This window comes from Centruroides vittatus, unplaced genomic scaffold (assembly GCF_030686945.1).
Source record: "Centruroides vittatus isolate TY-2023 unplaced genomic scaffold, ASM3068694v2 contig_19, whole genome shotgun sequence".
Taxonomy (NCBI): domain Eukaryota; kingdom Metazoa; phylum Arthropoda; class Arachnida; order Scorpiones; family Buthidae; genus Centruroides; species Centruroides vittatus.
This window is the reverse complement of record NW_027121169.1, coordinates 4416714-4438034: the sequence shown is the minus strand read 5'-3', so window position 1 is coordinate 4438034 and position 21321 is coordinate 4416714. Positions and strand designations below refer to the sequence as shown.

At 28.2% G+C, this 21321-nt stretch overlaps 1 protein-coding gene across 1 annotated transcript in view; it reads right to left on the bottom strand.

Moving 5' to 3' along the window:
- Positions 1–21321, bottom strand: part of LOC136970161 (nucleolar protein 10-like) — a 47948-nt gene that overhangs the window by 16749 nt on the left and 9878 nt on the right. Inside the window, exons 3-12 of the mRNA XM_067264569.1 lie at positions 15222–15320; positions 13016–13131; positions 11349–11485; positions 11198–11263; positions 7919–7979; positions 6125–6210; positions 5949–6027; positions 4973–5122; positions 2154–2220; positions 2011–2063 (exon numbers count right to left, since the gene is read on the bottom strand). Coding sequence (XP_067120670.1) covers positions 2011–2063; positions 2154–2220; positions 4973–5122; positions 5949–6027; positions 6125–6210; positions 7919–7979; positions 11198–11263; positions 11349–11485; positions 13016–13131; positions 15222–15320 — 914 coding nt within the window. The remainder of the gene's footprint in view (positions 1–2010; positions 2064–2153; positions 2221–4972; positions 5123–5948; positions 6028–6124; positions 6211–7918; positions 7980–11197; positions 11264–11348; positions 11486–13015; positions 13132–15221; positions 15321–21321) is intronic.

Sequence of the window (21321 nt, the reverse complement as noted above, 5' to 3'; positions counted from 1 at the left end):
TAGAATATTGAAATAAAATATATTTCATAAATATAATAAATTATACTGGAATTAGACTAAATTATAAAAAAGTACCACCTTTCTAACAATCCAGCAAATTATTTAATACTGTAAAAACGTTTTCGACCATCTTTAACGACCTTCATCAGTTAAATGTATAATAAAAAAAACATTAAAGAAATAGAACATAAGGAAATCAAAATTATGAAAAATAATAAGTGCGCTTACGTAAAAAATACAATGATAAGCACTTGGGGATTATCATTGTATTTTTTATGCAAGCACACTTATTATGTTCTATTTCTTTGATGTTCTTTTTATTATATGTTTAACTGACGAAGGCTGTTAAAGATAGTCAAAAACGTTTTTACAGTATTAAATAATTTGCTGGAGTGTTAGAAAGGTGGTACTTTTTATAATCTTGTAATTAAAAAAAATATTTAATATAAAAATTAAATAAATTTCAATAATAAACTTAATAAATATAAATTAATTATTTTTTGTATTTTTTCATGGATATAAGATGAATAAGTTAATATGACCTTTAACTGTAATAATAAAGTGTAATCATCATACTTGTTTATCATCACTCCACAATTCTTGATTGGAATGAAAATAACATCAGATCAGAGTCTTAGAGTCTGATGAGGTCCCAATTTGTAGAGGATCTGATGAACTGGGCCTAATTTATTTTTTCACATGAAGTACAAAAATTTAAAGAATTCAGATACGATGATAACAATGAATGTAATAATTACATCAGAATGCATTTCTTGTTAACAGATCTGGTGTCATTTAGCAAAATTGGGAGATGGTTAGATAATTGTTCTCTCTAAATTTTGTAAAATGAAGTTATTAAAGTATCAAAGAGTGTCAAGAATAATGCACAATCTATCCTTTAAAGTCTATCAATAATACAGAACTGACACTAGCAAATAAATCTAATCTCATTATAATAACAATGATATCATTAATGAGATTTTTTGTGACTACACTGTATCATCTTTGATAAATTTTCAGATATTGTTCTTTGTATTGGATTCCAAAACTTTTTATAAATTGCTACATTTTTACATGTTTTGCTGGAAGCTGAAGAGGTTTAGTGGTCTGAAGATATTACATGTTTCCAGTATTAGTGAAGTACATTTTATTTTTAAAAAATCAATAAGTTAAAATTACTGAATTTGAAACTTTCTCTAATGTATTTTAGTATTATAGAATCAAACTTAATTTTAGTTGATATGCAAAAAGTGTATTTTATCTTATAATAACAAATGAGAACTTAATATTAAAAACATTCACCAAACTATAAAATCCAGTAGTAAAACATTAGTTTAAGAAATACTTAATAAAGCTGTAATTGGTTCAAATTAAAGCACCTGGAAAGATTGGAAATCTTCAAGGCCTCTTTAAAGAGACACAATGATTAATTATAGGGAGGTAGAAATGTTCTCCCATGCCTGGAGATGTTTATTTTATATTTCCTGTTGATGTTTCAATCATCCTGAAAATCTAACTGACAATATTATTGGTTGCATGTTAGATACAACTGATAAAATGTCATGTTAACTTTTTCAAACTCCTTGTTTTATCTTATGACAACTTTTGTCAAAAATGTTCATTTTTATTAAGTATTTCTTAAGTTAATGTTTTTCTCAACCAAACAATCATTTTAAACAACTGGGATATAAATCCACTATTATTAATTATACCAAATTACTTAGTATCTAATCATTAATAACAGAAGATTTATAGTCCGATTGTTTGGTTGTGTATCTATGTATAGGGCTTCAGAATGTTAAATATACTTAACCAGAAAATGCAGCAGTAAAACATTTTCTGGTGAGTGTTTTTAATATATTTTATCTTTTAATTATCTCAGAGTGGAGAGAAGTTAAGAAATAAAATGAAAGAAAAAATAAAAAGTTTGCAATACAAGAATTAATTTAATTCCTTACAAAGTATTATTAACAATTTTTACAATATATAACATTAAATAAATATACTCACAGGAATGTAATAAGTTAAAACTTTTCTCTCTTCATGTGCCAAGAAGATTAAGCCTTAAAAATATGAATTATGTGTATATAAGTTTCTTAATTACTTATGTGTTTAATCAATCGATCAAATTCAAATTAATTCATAAATCTTACCTGAATCAGGCACAACACATAAATCATTCAAATCGGTTGTAGCTTGTATTGATGTAAAAATTTTGCCCTTTAAAATATTTCACATATTAATAATCAATTCAAATTGTTATAAAAGTATTTATATTCTTTAAAAACTTAAATCATTTATAGAAAATAAACTATTACTTAAATATTACTTTATCAAACAAAAATGTTTATTATAGTTTCAAAAATATGACAACCTTTTTTCTAATGCTCATTATAGGTCCAGTGAGGCCCACAATGCCCGTCTCTCAACTGGTTGTTGAGAGATGGGCTCAACATATCTGGGGCAAACCACTCTGAGAATGAAAACTAAATTGAAATCAAAATTCTTCAAATCAGCAAGTTGGCATTTTTACCTTCTCAGATGTGTATCTGTCCCCAAATCTGCATATAGAAATCATTATTTACATATCCAGCACTCTTTTTTAAAAAAAGTTTACTGCCAGTATGAATGAATAGTGTCTGAATTGCCATGTATCCTACTACCTGCATGAAAGTAAGACAATCCTACAATTACAATAGATGTCCTATTTTACACAGAACTTTCATTTACTCACATTTCTGTGTGTCAAATTTAATATTTCCACAACTTTTTGTAACATTTTCATTTGCAAGTCAGTTTGTGACTTGCTAAAATTTGACATTGTGACTAGTACAGTAATACCTCGACTTACATGAACCTGGAGTTATGCAATTTTCAAATCTCGTCAATTTGTCTTTTGTTTGAGCACCACGCAACTCTTGATTACTCACTCCCCCCACACTATTGTTCAGCTTACATGTTCGGACGTGTCGCGCGGAATCAACGCATAGCTACAATTTATTTTGTCTTATTTATTTCTGTGTTTGTTATATCTACGGAGACTTGACAGACTCTACTATGTCATCCAAATGAAGTAGAACTGATTCTTCTGCATCAAACAAGAAAAGAAAAACTTTATCTTTGGAATGTAAAGTTAACATTATTAAAGACTTCGATACAAAAATGAAAATTTGTGAATTGGCAAAGAAGTTTGATCTACTGGAATCAACGGTCAGAACAATTATAAAAGGTAAAGAAAAAATTCTCAAAGCTGTGAAAACTTGACAAAAGGCTTGACTTCAATTGAAAAGTAGTTACAAATTTTAGAAAAAATAGACTCCAACGAAGAGTGCATTTCTTCTACAAAACAAGAAATAAAAAAATTATTAGCATGCTACGAGGAAATTTTGCAGGAGAAAAAAAAAATCTTTGAGCTGTCAGACGAATTTGTTAATTTCATGAAGCCTTCTACATTAAAATAATTTCGGTTTATGATTTTAATAATATAAATAGGCATTTTGACGTTTTCCATTTTTCTGTTTATATGTTCATGTTAATCCTAAATGGTTTTTGCTGTTTATATAATTTGTTATACATATGTATTATCTAAGATTTTATGAAACATGTTTTTCTAAATTATTGCTTTCTTTAGTCTCCGGTCCCAATTCAAAATAGTTTGTATGTATTTATATGCAAAATTATACCCCGACTTACACAAATTTCAACTTACGCAGTTATCGCTCGGTCTCACCTATCGCGTAAGGGATAGGTGTATTGGTACTGTATATTGATGCTATGTATTGGGTTTGTTGTGGATGTTTATATTTATAGTATATTGACAACTTAGTTTCTAACTTGGAGGACAGATTTCCAGATAATGACCTTTCTGTTTATCTAGCTTTGACAAAATTTTCAATCCAACAAGATATCCAAGTACTGTGACTGATGTGTAGGATTATGGTTCTGAACAATTTCAAAACCTATTGTAAAAATACAGCAATGTTATTAATAAAAAAGAGCACAGTCAGATTTGCTTGTTTAAGCATACTGTATCAAATATTAACTATGCGACTTTTAAGGACAACTGCTTTAATTTACTCAAACCTGGTTCAGAGCTCCAAAAACTGTTCCTAGATTTTTGTACTTGAGCTGTTTGTGGTCTTGCAATATCAATGAACAGTGCAGCTTGTGAAAGAGCCTTTAGTATTCAGAATAGGATAAAACATAAACAAAGAAGTTCTTTGCAGAAGCAGTCTTTTGTTTGAGCGCTCTACTATGAGTGTATTGACTCATGACCATTGCTATTAACAGTCAGGATCGTGTGGTAGATTTTCTCAATATGATGCAAGTCTTCGAAATGCTGCCCCTTATATAAATTATTAGGCTTATGTAGGCTATAATTCTTATTATTTGATGTATCTTACAGGGCTGTGCAGTAGATTTTTTCAGTATGATGCAAGTCTTTGAAATTCTGCTCCTTAAATGTTTTTTATGCCACCCCCTTACAGTGCTGCCTGATGCAGCTGCCTCTCTGCATCACGGCACGGCACAGCACGGCCCTGTTAACAGTCCTGCAATATAAGATTTCCCATATAAAACAGCTATAACAAATTTTGAGATCATGAAAGAAAGACAAAAGCATTGAGTGATGATAAGTTTAAGTATGTACCGGTGCTGTATTTCTTAGCAATTGTAATATCTGTAATATATTTTATCTTGTAATGTACAAAGTATGCAATAAATGCATTTTTTGAAACAGACTGATGTGATTGTTACCTAAGTTAACTCAAAATTTTTGGGTTAGCATATACTTTGTTTACATATATAAACAAAAAACTTTACATTCAAAACTTAAGTCATTTTAAAAAATTAAAAAACAGACACAAAGAACATTAAATTAATTGAGATGTCAATTAAACACAAATTTAACCTTTTCTAAAAAATAAAACTTAAATATAATAAATTATTATACAGTATTACATTATATACTTACATTATTAGCATCCCATAATTTGACAATTTTGCTGTCCATTGAGATAACCAAATTCTGTGATTTATGAAATTCAATATCTTTAATAGGTAATCCATACATATGATCTTTTACATAAAATGGTTTATCCGAACGAATATCATATACTAAAATCTAAAATAAAAATAATAAGAATTCTATCATTCAATTTTATACATTTATTATAAATTATCAACAACTAGTTAATCTAATTATCAATAACCTCTTCAGTTTCAGAACTGGACAGTAGAACAAAAATATAATATATTCACAAACTTCATAGTCAGTCCAGCAGTATAGTATATGACAATGTTGTTCCTATGCTTCAACAAGCCACTCTATTAGGAATGATCCTATGATTGGAATATATTAGAGACAACTGTATTAACTACAAACAAGCAAAGTCAACATACAAACAAATAAAGATATTTGATGGAAAACTTCCCAAGTGTCTTTGGAACACAACACAACACTAGTGTTTACTAAGCCTAAATTATAGAACGAGACACGGTTTCATCAAACAAATCAACAAATAGACAAATAGGTTAAGTGACAAGTAATATGGTGATAGAACATTTACAAATACAACTTTACATCGTGTGATTTTTTTCACTGTGTATCATTATAATTTAAGTGTGCTGCAGAAATTTAATTATAAAATCAAGTGTGCCAAGAGATAAAAAAGGTTGAAAAACATTGCCTTAGAGTGACTTTTTTCAGATGTGTACACTAGCCAGAAGGCTGAGCCCACAGATTTTTCTGAAATAACAAGTCAAAATTTAAACATCAAAAAAATTTTTGATTAATTATTTAAATTGATCAACAACTTAATATAAAAATTGGTTTTATGACTAATTTTTAACCGAGAAATACTTTTTCTACATTACAATGACTAATAAAAAATTAATTTCCAATTAATAAAGCTTTTAAAAAAATATAATAATTTAATTCATCTACACACCTGACCTGTAGCAGTACCAACTGCCATAGTTAAACCATCCCGAAATGTCAATGAAGTGACCGAAGGTAATCCATCCACACTAAATTAAAAAAATAAGCTTGCTTAACTAAATATTTTTATTTACATAAGTTAATATAAAGTTTCAAATAAATAAATAAAAATATTTTAAAATTTACTCTGTTTCATTTGTTACACTGTTCAGAGCACAGTCTAAAATGCCAACTCTATGCCTTGATCTTGGATCCCAAGCTTCTACACGTCCCTAAAATTAATATATAATAATTTTCTATAGATTCATAATAAGAGATAGATTTTTGATATCATTATTGAAATCTTTAAATCGTTATGATGTAAGATAGATATTAACATGAAAAGATAGAGCATGTATTTGTGTTGCTGTAGATTTGATTGATACCATTTAGAAAAGAGACTATATTTTGTAGAAATAATTAGATAATTCAAAAAGATCTGCATCTCTTTAATCAAATTAATTAAACAGTCTAATTGCTATTATAATAATTGTGAGTCTATTAAATGTATAGTAAATCTAGCTAGTTTGTTGCTCATCTGTATAATTACAATTATTAAGCTAGCTACTGACTAAGATGAAGTGTAAACTTAGTCAATATTGCAGCAAACTGTTTGATACAACATTGAACTAAATTTGTAATCATCATAGGTTCGACCATTGACTTTATAATCATCAATTCAATGCACACTACATCATACCCTTCAGTGAAAAGTAGGCAGTTCCTTCAATGACTCTTGGATCCAATATGTTGGATTTTTTCATGTGATAATCAATAGACACTCATGCACAGAAATAATTATGCCACTAGTTTCAGCTATCAGCCGAAATCTTGAGTCAAAAACTTTTATGACTGATACATAAAAGGATCATAATTATTTCATTAAATTATTTAAACTATAAAATATATATATATATATTTTATAGTGATATGTATATATATATACAGTAGAGTGTAATTTAAACAAATCAATTGGGGACTGGGGTTGTTTGGCTGGGAACTGACTTTTCAGATAACTGATTATGTATGAAAAAATATATTAACCTATCCCACGTTGAAATTTTTCTCCATTGCATGTCACTTTGTGTTGAATTTTCATCAATTTTAAGCCTAACAAAATTTTTATAATAATAATCAAGGTTATTGTATCGTTAAAAATTATTTCTTTATTTTTTACAAACAAAATAAATATATTGAAAAATATAAAAACAAAAAAATTATACTTTAAAAGTTAATTTAGTATCAAAAACGTTTGACTCAGCACGACACAGTCCGACTGGAAAGCTTTCGGTTAACCACCTTTCAGATAAACGATGCTCTACTGTATATATATATATACATATATCACTAACTATATTTTATATATTACTTATTAATTAATTCCTTGCCAATAAAAAAAAAAATACACAAGACATTGTAGCACAAAGCTATAAGCAACACAGTGCGATTGCTGATTTTCGTCATTGTGTAAACAAACTCTTCCAAGTTCATAGGGGACAAAGTAGATGTTTACTAGTTCTTTAGAGTGATATCACACATGACATTGCAAGGGCACAAAGGAAAACAGTCATGTGACTACAAATATCTCATCTGACATCACACAAAAGCAACTGCATTTACTAATTTGTGCCAGACTTAACAGTTCATAAGACATAAAAACATGATTTAAATTACAGATTCTGGTTATTTGAGTCCCTCAAATTCTTTGATAGAAAAGTAAATACAGATAATTTAAAGTTTTAAAATATTAAGTGTATACTGAGATCATTTACAAAAATTAAAATCTGTTTCTTAAAACACCTTGCAGTTAGTTTTTTTGTAAATTCAATCATCATCAAATCAGTGTTATAATCTATTATGTAACAATTAAACCAACCAGATGAAATAAAATATATTCTAATGAACTATAAAGTTTTTAATTTTAATAATTAAAATTCTCACCTCTTTTGTGCCACACACAACTAAATGATGTACTGGATTCACCTCACAAACATTTAAGGAACTAATGTAAAATAAAGAAATATTAATTAATACAAATGTAGACTAATTGAAAACAATATGTATACCTGTATGTCATACATTGAGACAAATATATTCAACTCTGTTCATCTCACTGTAAAGCAAAAAAAAATAAAAGCACTAGAAAACTTTCAAGAGTGTAATTTAATTGTACTTCTGAAAGTTTTCAAGTGCTTTTATTTTATTATATTTTTTTTGCTTCATACAATCTATATGTTATATCGAACTTCTTTGTAAACTCCTTCTATCCTATGAGCACTAAAAAGGCTTTTTTGTCAGACCCATAATGGTTTTCATCAGGCTATGTGGTGTGGAACTGAATTCAATGTATCCAAGAAAGACCACTTATAAAAAATTCCTAAAGATCTGATTCTGGGTCCCTCAGAGCAATAGATTGATGACGCATTTGACCATCAACATACTTGTCTTAAGTTCAAAATAAAGCATTTTATTTTGTTTTTATAAAATTTTATGATTTAAAAGAATAATTTTTCTCAAAATTGTTTTGTGCTCATTATCAGTTAACAGTATTATTTCCAACCTACAGAAAATTATTACAATAACTAAAGATTTAAAGCTGGGTATAACTGTGCTATTAATAATCAAATTTCATAAATTGGCCTGAAGATAAGTGATTGAGCTGCAACTTTTTTACAGAGATTTAGGCATAATTTCATAACTGGTTTATTAATAACCTTTGACTATTGGTGAATATTGACTAAGGTTAATGTTTGTACATTATGTTGTCATAATATCCTAATGTTATCTGTAAAAATGATGAAATAAACATACTGTATTTCCTAGTTTTTATAAGGCAAAATCATTATGGTAGCAAATGTTCAAACTTATATTCTTCCTATTACATATATAGGATAATAATATGCTGCAAATTTCATTGCAGATGTTTGAAAATATCATTCACAAGGTGTACTTATTGAAGTTTTGAAAAATTATTTCCTGACATGTTGAAAAAATGACAAAAGAAAGCATTACTGATTTAGATTTGTGATGATCTTAAAAGTGTTTGGAACAAATCTGTATGGGTGGAAAAACATGTATCATCGACTGGAAAGTGGGAAACATGAACATATTAATTACGGTACTTAACCTGAAGCAAAGAATTACATTTTAGGAAGGTTTATTTTGACATAAAATTTACTAACAGTGTGTAAAGATTTTGAAAAAAAAATTTTCTAATAATATACCTCCAAGTAAACCTGCATTGTATGAACTTGTTTGAACATTTCATAATACATTGATAGGATTTTTTTTATTGTTGTATCATTTATAAGGACTTATGACCAATAAGACAAAAAAGAACACATTACGCCGGATGACACATAAATCACACTGCAAACCTACTTTGCTGTTTTGTTGTGTTTAATCAATGAAACAGCGAGATTCACCTGCAGTAGAACTCTGGAAAAACCCAAACATTTTTGGGCAATGTATGTTACCAACACTGGTCAATATGTTTATAGCAAGATTTATACTTATGGCCAACTCAATCCTGAGTAATATTAATAAGTGCAAGTAGGAATATGTGTTGATTAGATCTCTGCCTCAAGATGGACAGTTTCACAGATACTTCCTGTACATATAGTCAAACCTTGATTTTCTAATACAATTCATTCCTAAAAGCTGTTCTAAAACCAAAAGAATTTTCTCATAAGAAACAATATAAAATGGATTAATCTATTCCTGACCCCAAAATAAAACTTATTTTTACATTTATAGATGTATTTCGTGCTTTCATGCATAAAAATACCTACAAATGCAATGTAATATTATATATAATAAATTTTTGTTATGTAATTTTTTGTTTTTATATTGTCTACTTAGACATTGTTTATTAATAGGACTTATTATACTGGTGTAGTTTCTGATTAGCAAAAAGAGGAAGTCTTAGTCAGAAAGATATAACAAAATATCAGTTATTTTCACCTGTATGTTCTGAATTCAATCCTAATGTTAAACATCAAGAGTGTAGAGATAAAAAGAATTTTGTTATTTAATTTGATTTAAGCACCTTTAAACAATTCTTGGATGCCATTTATATTACGTAAATGTCAACTAACACAGTTTTTATTATGTAATTTCATTTAAATTCAACTGCAGCGTGTACTGAAAAATGGAAGTAGTATCTTTCCTGCATGTGCAATGAAATCTAATTTAAATAGCAACATCATAGATAATTCACGTTTCGACCTCTAATGATGTGAGGTGATCTCAGAGCCACTAATTTCTGAATAAATAGTCCTATCATTGATTGGTTGGACTGTTGACTTTCTTTAATATAGGAAGTATAGGAAGTTGACCATCTGTCTCTCTCTAATCTATGGCCGACTCTTGTAGAGTAATTGTTCAATAATCAATGCAATTACAGATTTGAAATTCTGTTCAAGAACCAATTTGTTCAAAAAGCAAGCCATTTAAAAACTGAGGTTTGCTAGTACTCTTAAAATTTCTGAGTACAGCTGATGGTTTGTATGTATTTTAATCATTTACACATTGTGCACAGTTCATGTTTTAATAATAAAAAAATTGAAAGATTGGGTAAGAAAACTTTTAGTGCACCTGGTACCTGGTAGTGCAATATTGATAAGCAGTATAGATTGTTCTTTAAGATAATCAATGATACATGGGTATAAGTTGTGAACAATAGATTTCAAACAATTCCAGAAAAAATTTAAAAACCTGAAGTTTGGGTACATAAGTGGCCATTCAATTAATCTCTTGTGCTCAGTCTTGCTTAGGAAGCACTGTAATTTTTTATAAATTTTATAAAATTTAATATATTTCAAATCAAAATAATCTTAAAATTGATGTCAAAAACTTTTCAGTTGTCAAGAGAAATTGTAAAACATGGATTGATGCAGAATTTAGTATATTCTCATATCTATTTATCTTGTTCTCATTTGAGTTTTACTGTATATGTTAAATTTTAGTTAAACTCTATGCTTGTAGTGTTATGTTTAATTAAAATTTGAACTTTATTTGTCACTTAAAATACTTTCAAAAACAATTTCTGTATACAGAAAAATACAGAAATGGAACTGTGAAGTAAAAACACATTTTCTTTAAGTTCATTTATTTTAATGTTTTAATCAAAATAAAGCTCTCAATATTAAATTAATAATACATTTTACAGTTAAAATTATATAGTAAAATATTTTTAAAATTTATATTAATTCAAATTACCTGGAATCTGACTGCAATGAATTCAAAAACTGTCCCTGTTCAAGATTCAACCTATATATTTCTGAACTGAAAATTTATTAAACAATAATTTATTTTAGAGATTTAAACTGTAAATCAATTTTTCGCAAAAGCAAAAATATATCAATCTTACCCTGATCCCACACAATATAAGTCACAAGATGGTGAATGATAAGCAATATCTCTTCCAAATTTAGGAATTCTGATTCTATAATAACGTCCATAAGCAACATGAAATTCAATGTAACGATCGTCTTGAAGAAAAACAATCTAGAATAGTTCAAAATGTAATTAAAGCTACATTTTTCCTAAACAAATAATCATTTCTATCATTTTTCTTCATCCTATTGTTGAAACTAAATTTAAATCTGTAAAGTATATTATCTGTCAATAAGTTTTCTACTTAATATGCCTTAAAAATAGATATAGAGCAATGGTTCTTGAACTTTCTCAAGCCATCTTCAGAGAGCCATCTTAAAGACAATAGTTATAACTTGCAGCCCTGTGAACAGTATACCCCATGACCCATTCCATTAAGTAAAATTTGTTTAATTTTTCCTCTGCATAATATTTTTCATTTTCATATCGTTAATTTTTTTTCACATAATGAAATAATATTTTCACATTACACCTAATTTTATTTAATTAAAATGTGTTTTTGTTTCATGCCCCGAGGCCATCCCACATCCCTGGAGAATTGTGATCACTACTTTAATTATTTTTATTTATTTTTTTTTTTTTTTTTTATTTTTGCAGATTTCTTTTTTGTTTATTTTTTATTTTTGATTGTTTTAAATTTTTGTTGTTTTTTTTTTTTTTTTTTTTTTCCTTTTTTGTGTTTTATTTATTTTTTTTTTTTTTTTTTTTTTTTTGTTTTTTTTTTTTTTTTTTTTTTTTTTTTTTTTTTTTTTTTTTTTTTTTTTTTTTTTTTTTTTCTTCTGTTTTTTTTATTATATTTTTTTTTTTTTTTTCTTCCCCTTTTTTTTTTTTTTTTTTTTGTTATTTTTTTTTTATTTTTTTTTTTTTTTTTTTTTTTTTTTTATTTTTTTTTTTTTTTTATTTTTTTTTTTTTTTTTTTTTTTTTTTTATTTTTTTTTTTTTTTTTTTTTTTTTTTTTTTATTTTCCTCTTCTTTTCTTTTTTTTTATTGTTTCTATTGTATTTGTCTTTGTGTGGATTTGTTTTTTATTTTTGTTTTTTTTTTCTTTTTTCCCGTTTTTTTTGGGTTTTTCTTTTTTTCTTTTTTTTTTTTAGTTCGGTGTATCTTTTTGTGTTTGTTTTTTTTTTTTATCTTGGTTTTGTTGTTTTTTTTTTTTTTTTTTTTTTTTTTTTTATTCCTTTTTTTTTTTTTTTTTTTCTTTTTGTTTTTTCTTTTTTTTTTTTTTTTTTTTTTTTTTTTTTTTTTTTTTTTTTATTATTTTTTTTTTTTTTTTTTGTTTTTTATTTTTTATTTTTTTATTTTTTTTTTTTTTATTTTGATTTTTTTTCTTTTTTATTTTTTTTTTTTCCTTTTCTTTTTTTTTTTCTTTTTTTCCCTTTTTTTTTTGTCTTTTTTTTTTATTTTCTAATTTTTCCTCTGCATAATATTTTTCATTTTCATATCATCAATTTTTTTCACATCATGAAATAATATTTTCACATTACATCTAATTTTATTTAATTAAAATGTGATTTTTGTTTCATGTCCTGAAGCTATTCCACATCCCTGGAGAATTGTGATCACTACTTTAAAAAGTTCTGATATAAAGTATAATTTTTATTTGTAAAAAATAAAATCTTAAAATAAAAATTACATTCTTACTTTTGAATAATCGTCTGATAAAATTTCAAATTTTACAACTTCCGAATCCATACATCGTTCAAATTTCATGGATAACTGATTTACGTCATAACAACGAATCCTCGGCTTGTAAATTCCTAATATAAATTAATAATATTAATAATTTCTGAAATGTAAATTGTATTTAAAATGCAACTTAAAACTTTAAATGACTATAAGCAGAAGGATTATATTCAAACTGAAAAAGTTGATCATATAAAAGATAAAATTTTGGAATGAATGACAGTCATTCATTCCAAAATTTGAAATTTTTATATTCTCCATCAAATTCCAAAATAGAACAAAAAGTTTGAGACCTGAAGAAGACCTATAATTAGGTTAAAAATGTTTGTCCAAATCCAATTGAAAGATTAAACTCCTTCTAGTGTGAAAATAAGGTTTTTAGTGAGTAGCTCAAAATTAATTAATTATTCTGAGTCTGAGTCTGACCATGGCATCATGCTTTCATTTCCCTATCATTTAAAAAATAACAGCATTTTATATTAACTTTTATATTTTAGATCATATATACACAATAATTTTGTCTTTTATATACAGTAGAGTCCTGCTAGTCCAAACTAATTGGGACCAAGCCCAGTTCAGATTAGCTGAATAATTGAAATAATGAAGAAGCAAGCAATTTTTTTTTAAACTCTCTGCCCTGCGAGCACTAAGAGAGCCTCTTTTTGCAAGCCCATTATGAGTTCAGCCAGGCTTACAAAGGGGCAGCTAGGTGGTGAGAGACGAGGCCTAACATATCCAGACAGACCATCCCCCAAAAAATCCCCAGGACCACTCAGCCATCTGGATGTCTAGAAGCAAGCAGTAAAACAGGTCTGGTTTCTTTAGATCCAACACTATCAATGACATCAGCACCCCACCCAGGAGACGGGTGAAAGTGAAACAAAACTGGCAGAGAAGTTTGGAGTGGGCAAGACCAAGGCCACAATAGCCAACTGGAAAAAATCACACAAAGATCAAGCAGTTTTGTGCTTCTACTTCAGAAAAATCAGTTGAAAATTGATAAATAGCAAGGCCCTCAATGTTTGACAAGCTTGATGAAGTCTTATTCATATGGTTCACTCAGGAAAGAGAAAGGGAACACCCCAAGTAGACCTCTTGCTGGAGAAAATTTCCGCTTCACTGACCAAAACATGTTCAGATTAGCGGTATTTAGACTAGCAGGACTCTACTGTACAGTGGAATCTGGAGAATTCAAACCAGGTTAACTCAAAGTCATGTTTATTTGAAGTCACTTCCTTTCCCTTATCATCTAGTATAGACAATTACATGTTTAATCAAACTGGTTAACTCAAATAGAGTTGCAATACAGTATTTTCATAACCTCCTTGAAATTTTAATTTAAATAAAATAGTTAACATTCATCTACTGAATAAATTAATCTGAAACTGCCATACAAACCTACATTTTTTTTCACATTATTTTATTTGATTGCTGATAGATTTCATTGACTAGCTGACATTTTTGATAAATTAATTTTAAAAATGATTATAAAAATTTTTATCTTCACAGAAAAGTTTTTAAAATATAATATAATAAAGAGTGATAAAAATAAAAAACAGATCTAATACTTGGTGCAAAATATCACAATTTAAAAAAATTTTTACTAAACATTTAGAAGTGAATGGATCAACCATTCAGGAAAGCACTTCTCAATAGCAACCATTCAGTTAAGTGTTTTCAGGTTTCTGCACATCAAGAGGTTTACATTGACACAACAGTTCTACATAATAAGACCCACAGGGTCACCAATAAACCAATGAACAAAATCTGAATTTTTAGCCAAACCTCCATAACTCAGTCTGGATTTTTTTCTTCCAACCTATTTGAGTTAACCAGGTTCCATTGTACTCATTTATTGATATTGTTATTATTTTTGTATTTATCATTACTATTTATATCTGAATTGGCAATTATGTACACTCTCCTCCTATTAGTCTATTGACTTTAGGAATAACTATCTTACAAGAACTTCTGTTGCTGTTTGAGTCTTGAAAATTGCAAATTAAACTACTTTGAGAAAAATGAATGTAGAAATTAAATTAAAAAAAAAAATTTCTTGTAGACTGTATAAGCTCATTTACAGTATTGTACCTCATTTCTTTGTTATTCATTAGTTCTACAACATTCTTTTAATATTTTAAAAGTTTATTAATATTTCACGTACCAGTAACCAAAACATATTGACCATCTTTTGACACGTTCACACAATTACTAATTCCAGGCATTTCAAAATCTTGAATAAGTTCAATACGTCTACGGATATCTGTAATTGATCAAACTATTAGATATCATCAAAATAACTTGTATATATCCAGTATGTAATGTAAAATAATTTAAAAAGCATTTTTAATAAAGTTTAAATACAAATTCTAGTGCTAAAAATTTTAAAAATATACATTTGGTGCATTTCCTAGTAAAGCCACTTTGTTAAAAGACAGTTAAGATGGCTGCCACCATAAATTATTTGCATATTATATACTATACCTCAAATGAAAAGATTTGGCTACTTTGCTCCAAAATGAGCTACCCTGTTTTTAGTTTGGCATACAATACATCTTTTGCTGCATTGGCTACTTTTTGGGCTACAAAAATTTAACTTGAATTCATTTTTGGCTACATAAATTATTTTTTTGTTTCGGCCTAGAACTGCAAATCTACTCATGTTCACATGTAGTTTTATAGTCTATGTGCAGCCTAAGACAATTTTTTTCTTTAAGCCCTGGTCACACTATGCGATTTCCAGCCGCGCGGGCGACTGCAACCGCGACGGCTGTTCCCGTTAACTGGTAATTCCCCCTCGAAAACCGGCGCGACTGCAACCACAACTAGAAACAAAAAGTTTGTTCTACTGGCGACGGTTGCAAACGCGCATCCAATCAGAAAACGTTTTTGTGCCACGTCATACTTTGTGTTGTATATTTGTCAACATATCTTGATTATAACATTTGTATTAACTCAGTTTCAGTACATTTAAATGCTATATTTGATATAAATCAAATCTGAATTTATAAAAATTATTGTTAGATTTATTTTAAAAAGTTTGATTACTTTTAATAATATACAATTGAATAAAATAAATGCTTATATAAAAGAAAAAAATATATCGATTATAAATGAATTAAATCATTGGAGCTTTCCTCTAAACAACACTTACCGTCAAATATTCACTTTTATAAGATTGATAAATAGCATCCAAAACTTCTGGGACTGATATAGAATGACTGATATCGAATTATGGGCCACTCTAAATTGATATGCCAAACTACGAAACGTTTCTCCTAAATTATATATAAGTATTGGTATTCATACGGATATATCCCCTATAACCTACGGCATCCGAAAGCCTTAATTCATTCATCAGCTGGTGAAAGAAAGCACGATTGTTTAGCCCGTTGATTTTCATTTCGTCAAGTTTTAACCCAGCATGAACGTTTTTTCTTATTTTTCTCTTCGTATATTCTCGCCAGCTCTAACAAAAGTATCGCCTTTTTTCTTTTATTCATTCCAGAAAAGGAACTGCTTGCTATTTTAATAATAATAAAAAAGTAGCTAAAATTCCGTAAATACTCTGAAATAGAACGTAAAACGTTGGTAAACTCAGGAAAGTAGACAAAAACAAGCTACTGTAGTTTTATTGGTTTATTATAGGGTCACGTGTTTCCGAGTTGCAACGTCAACGAACAATGTGTGACCACGAGAAGACACGCGCGACTCGCGCTTGTTGCAGTTGCGGTCGCCTGCGCGGCTGGAAATCGCATAGTGTGACCAGGGCTTTAAATGTGGCTCAAGGAAGCCAAAAGGTTGGACACACAAGCTATAGACTGATGTTGGCCAACTGTAGCTCACAACATGCATGCAGCTCTTCTAGATCTTTACTGCAATTCCCATAAATTACACTAATTTCTTTTTATAAACTTGGTACATACTAATTACATATATATAATATTTTTGGAAGTTTTCTGACTATTATTTATTTATACAACTGGCCTTGCAACCCACACCAACTCATTTACAAGTATACAATGTTCCATCATCTACTTGCATTCATATCCCTTAGTGGGGCTCTTGAGAGCACTTACTCTGGGGGCATAGATAGCAATTAGCTTTCCCTTGCTTTGTTTCAACTGTCAGTATATAGCTGTCTTTCAACTTTGTATTTTAATTCTTATTTTCCAGTCTAAATTCGGTTAGTCCTAGTTGTAAGTTAGATTAGGGACTCTTAGCTTGGTTTCCAGTTAGGTTAAATTAAATTAGGGTTTGTTAGCTTTAGTTGTCTGGTTAAATTCATCCTAGGTTATGGTAGGTTAGTTTAGTTAGTGAGTAAGTTAACATTAAAAAAAATAATAAAAATAAATAAAAAAATTTGGGGTCTTGCTCGTTTGTCCTTGTCAGTCCGTTTGTCTAGTCTAGTTTGTCATTGTATTCATCTGCTTTTCATGCTGCTGTCTAGCTGTTAAGTAGTACAGTAGAGCATCGATTATCCGACCCCCGATTAACCGACTTATCAGTTAACTAACCGCGTTCTACTCGACAAATTCAAATGTCCGCTAGTGATGTGACACTACAATATTTGGTTATGTCTTGGCTACTTTAATATTATTTTTGTTAAATTTTTGCATGTTTTAGCTGGCAGCACTGGCTCGACCATGAAAGGGAGGATAGTATTTAAACCAGGCCTAACACACTATACTAATAATGTATTTTTTCATACTTTTCGGTTATCTGACCGACCCCAGTCCCCAATTAAGTCGGATAATTGATGCTCTACTGTATTAAGATTCACAATCACATTCAGTTTTATTAGTATTAAGTAGATATAAGTCTTCCTACTAACAGCCACTTGGCACTAATTTCTACACTTACCTATTCATAGTGGCACTCAATTATTGGTGTTTGCTACACTCTGGTTCTCTTTTAGATTCTTTGGGGGATACGACCTTGCAGCCTAAAAACTGCACTCCAACATCAAACGTAGAGGGTACTGTAGCCTTATGTATGCCATTCAGAGTGATCCTAGCTTTCTCTAATGTCTATTGCCTCTCCCTTTTTCTTCCCTCCCCTTTCCCTTACCATCTTTTCTGCCGGCTAAACACTTCATGTACGGTCAATATCTTTCTTGTATGTATGTATTATTTAGTGTAATATACACAGAGACTGTAAATGTAACTCACAACTTAACCTCAAACAAGTATGACCACAATTTAACCACAAGAAAAGATGTTTTCTGATTTTCATTTTTCATAGATAATGAAAATGAATCAAGAAAATCAAAATTCCACATGGACAAACAGATCAAGATTATCCTATAACAGCTTTACAAAAATAACAATATTTTCTACATCATTAATTTCAGAAATGACAAAAATATTGAAAATATGCAAATATCAATAACAGGATATACCCTGTAAAAGTATAAAAGTTTCAGGTCCCTCTATTGAATATTTTTTTATTTATTTAAAAGTATAGACCTTAAGCCATCTTCATATAAATATAGTATAGTGCTATATAAATATTAAATATAAATATTGCTAATCTGAATCTGCATTACTCCAACCTTTGCTTAATCTAAACCAATTTTGTTTAAATTTTTGTTTTACTACTTTTGCCTAGTCAATAATTTATTTTATACAACTTAAAACTGTATTTTATTGTAACAAATTAATTGAATACATAAAATATGCAACACATCATATTAAATTAAATATAAAAATTTATTGAAAAAATTCATATTAAATTTGTATGTTTTTATAAGATTTCCAGTATTTAATGTAAACTATGAAAATAATTGTTAGTAATTGCAATATAGCACTTACAAGCAAAAACAAATTAAATTTTGACTTCAAACAAAACATATATTCTGATACAGAGACTTATTAATTAATATGTACTACATAGTCTAGCATAAGCTCTACTTTATGTATACATTTAAAATACATGTTTATATAAATTTATAATGTTTAATGCTAATAATCCAAACAATCTTATACACAGTATAGATAGATATAACTGACATTATAAATGAACCACTCTATATATCGTTATTTTTGACTGTTTACATATTATAAACATTAATCTAAATGTATTTACATTTACGTATATTAGCTGCTTAATAATATGTTCTGAGAACTACATTGTTAAAAACACATCTTATACAGTACATGCCTATATGGTACAGTCTTCTATTCATGTTGACTACATGTAACACACTGATAATTATTTGTGTACCTAAACATATCTAAACTAGAAAGTTACAGGCAGCTACAAATTCTTCAACTCCTTTATAATCTTATGAGACATCTGTCATATATGCATTTTGTTGTTACACGATCCATACTTGTTATGTAATTTTATATTCTTTTATACTTTAAATACTATGTATTAATATCAATCTGTTATTCAGTGTACTTATATTAAAAAAAAATCCATATATTTACATTATCAATCAATTAATTCTTTATTATACTAAGGAAAAAAATCCTTGTTACAGGAGGGTTATTTAAACATGAAAGAAACTCGTAATATCTAATTGTACATCATATGGTAGTTTTGTTATTACACATAAATTGAATAAAAAAGATAAATATAATTATACATATAAGAAATTATTGTTGATTGTCGTTCTCTGAGACATGATTATTAACATCGTTGTTAAGTATATCGGTAATTTGGGTAAAAAAATTATTTAGTTTGTACATTCATTCTTTGATAGATCTCCAATTCTTGTTTTATAATTTATGTTTTGATTCATGCCAAGTATTTCTATTATTTGATATTTTTGACGATAATTGTTAATAGCTGTACAGTCTTTCAGTAGACGAGTAATAGAAAAATTGTTTGTTTTGCACCAATAGCAGTTTTGATTGGAAAAGTTTATATATGTATTATTAACCAGTAAGAAATATTTATTAAGCTGGAGTTGTAAGCATAATTGTTTAATATTCATATTTATATCAGATGTAATAAATCTGGAATCAGAAGAAATTTTTAAAATCTCAGAATACCAGTGATGATAGGTTGATTTCAGTATTGATTCTTGATCCTGAATTATTGAATGCGATATGGCCAAATCCATCAGTAGTATGTAACTGTTTTTCCAATTTATGTCATATTCGTCTAGTAAGGCACTTGAAATTCCAAATAGATTAAGTGTGTTGTTAAATTTATATTGCCAAGTATCTTTGCTAGGGTTTAAGACATTTGTTTGATACATTTGTTGATGTAAAAATTTTATATTTTCGTCATCTGTATTTATAAGTCGGTAGTAAAATCTTATTAATCTCTTTAAAAACCAAGGAAATATTTGAATTCTATTAGTTTCTGCTCTGATTGAATAACCTGGCACCGTCCTCTCAAGTTTGAATATTTTACGTAAGTAATTAATGTGGAATTTTTCGAACTTATAAAAATGATCAAGAGCCCACACTGGGCTGAAGTAAAAAAGAGAAGGTAGAATAGTAGCCTTGAAAATTTTAATTTGAAGTTTTAAATCAGAAATTTTTAACGTTGAACATAAATATATAGTATTATCAATGAGTGTATTAATTTTTGCAGTAAGTACTTTCAAGTGCTGTTGATATAACCCATTCCAATTAAAAGTTATTTCCAAGTATTTTATACTGCTGACAATTTCGAGAGGTCTGCCGTCTAAGTAGAAACCTGTTTCTTGGTTAGATAATTTAGTATTTTTTCTGAATATGATTATTTTTATTTTGGAAGCGTTAATCGATAAATATAACGACAATAAGTATTTATTTACTTTATCGATTTCATGTTGCAATGTTATGCGAGTAGGTGCTAATAATACCAGATCATCTGCATACATGATATGGTGGAAAGTACGACCGTTGATATATATTCCTTCATTATCCTTATCAAATAGTTTATTTATGTCATTTATGTAAAAATTGAAAAAATACGGAGGTAGAGGTTCACCTTGAAGCAGTCCACGATTTGTAATTATTTCTGGATTATTTAAGTTGTCGTTTACGATATATAGTTTATAAAAAGAAAAAAGATACATGATCGAGGCTGAAAAGCAATTACCTGCACCATATTGTTTTAATTTGTTAACTAGAATCGGTACATGAACAGAGTCAAAAGCTTTAGTGATATCAATAAAGGCAGCGTAGATTTTTCTTCGTTTTTTTGTAAATATATTTGAATAATTGAAGATAAAAGAAAAATAGCAAATTCCGTTCCTCTGGATTTAGTGAAAGTGTATTGAAATTCTGAGTTAAGGTTTATTTCTTGAGTCCATCGCTGAA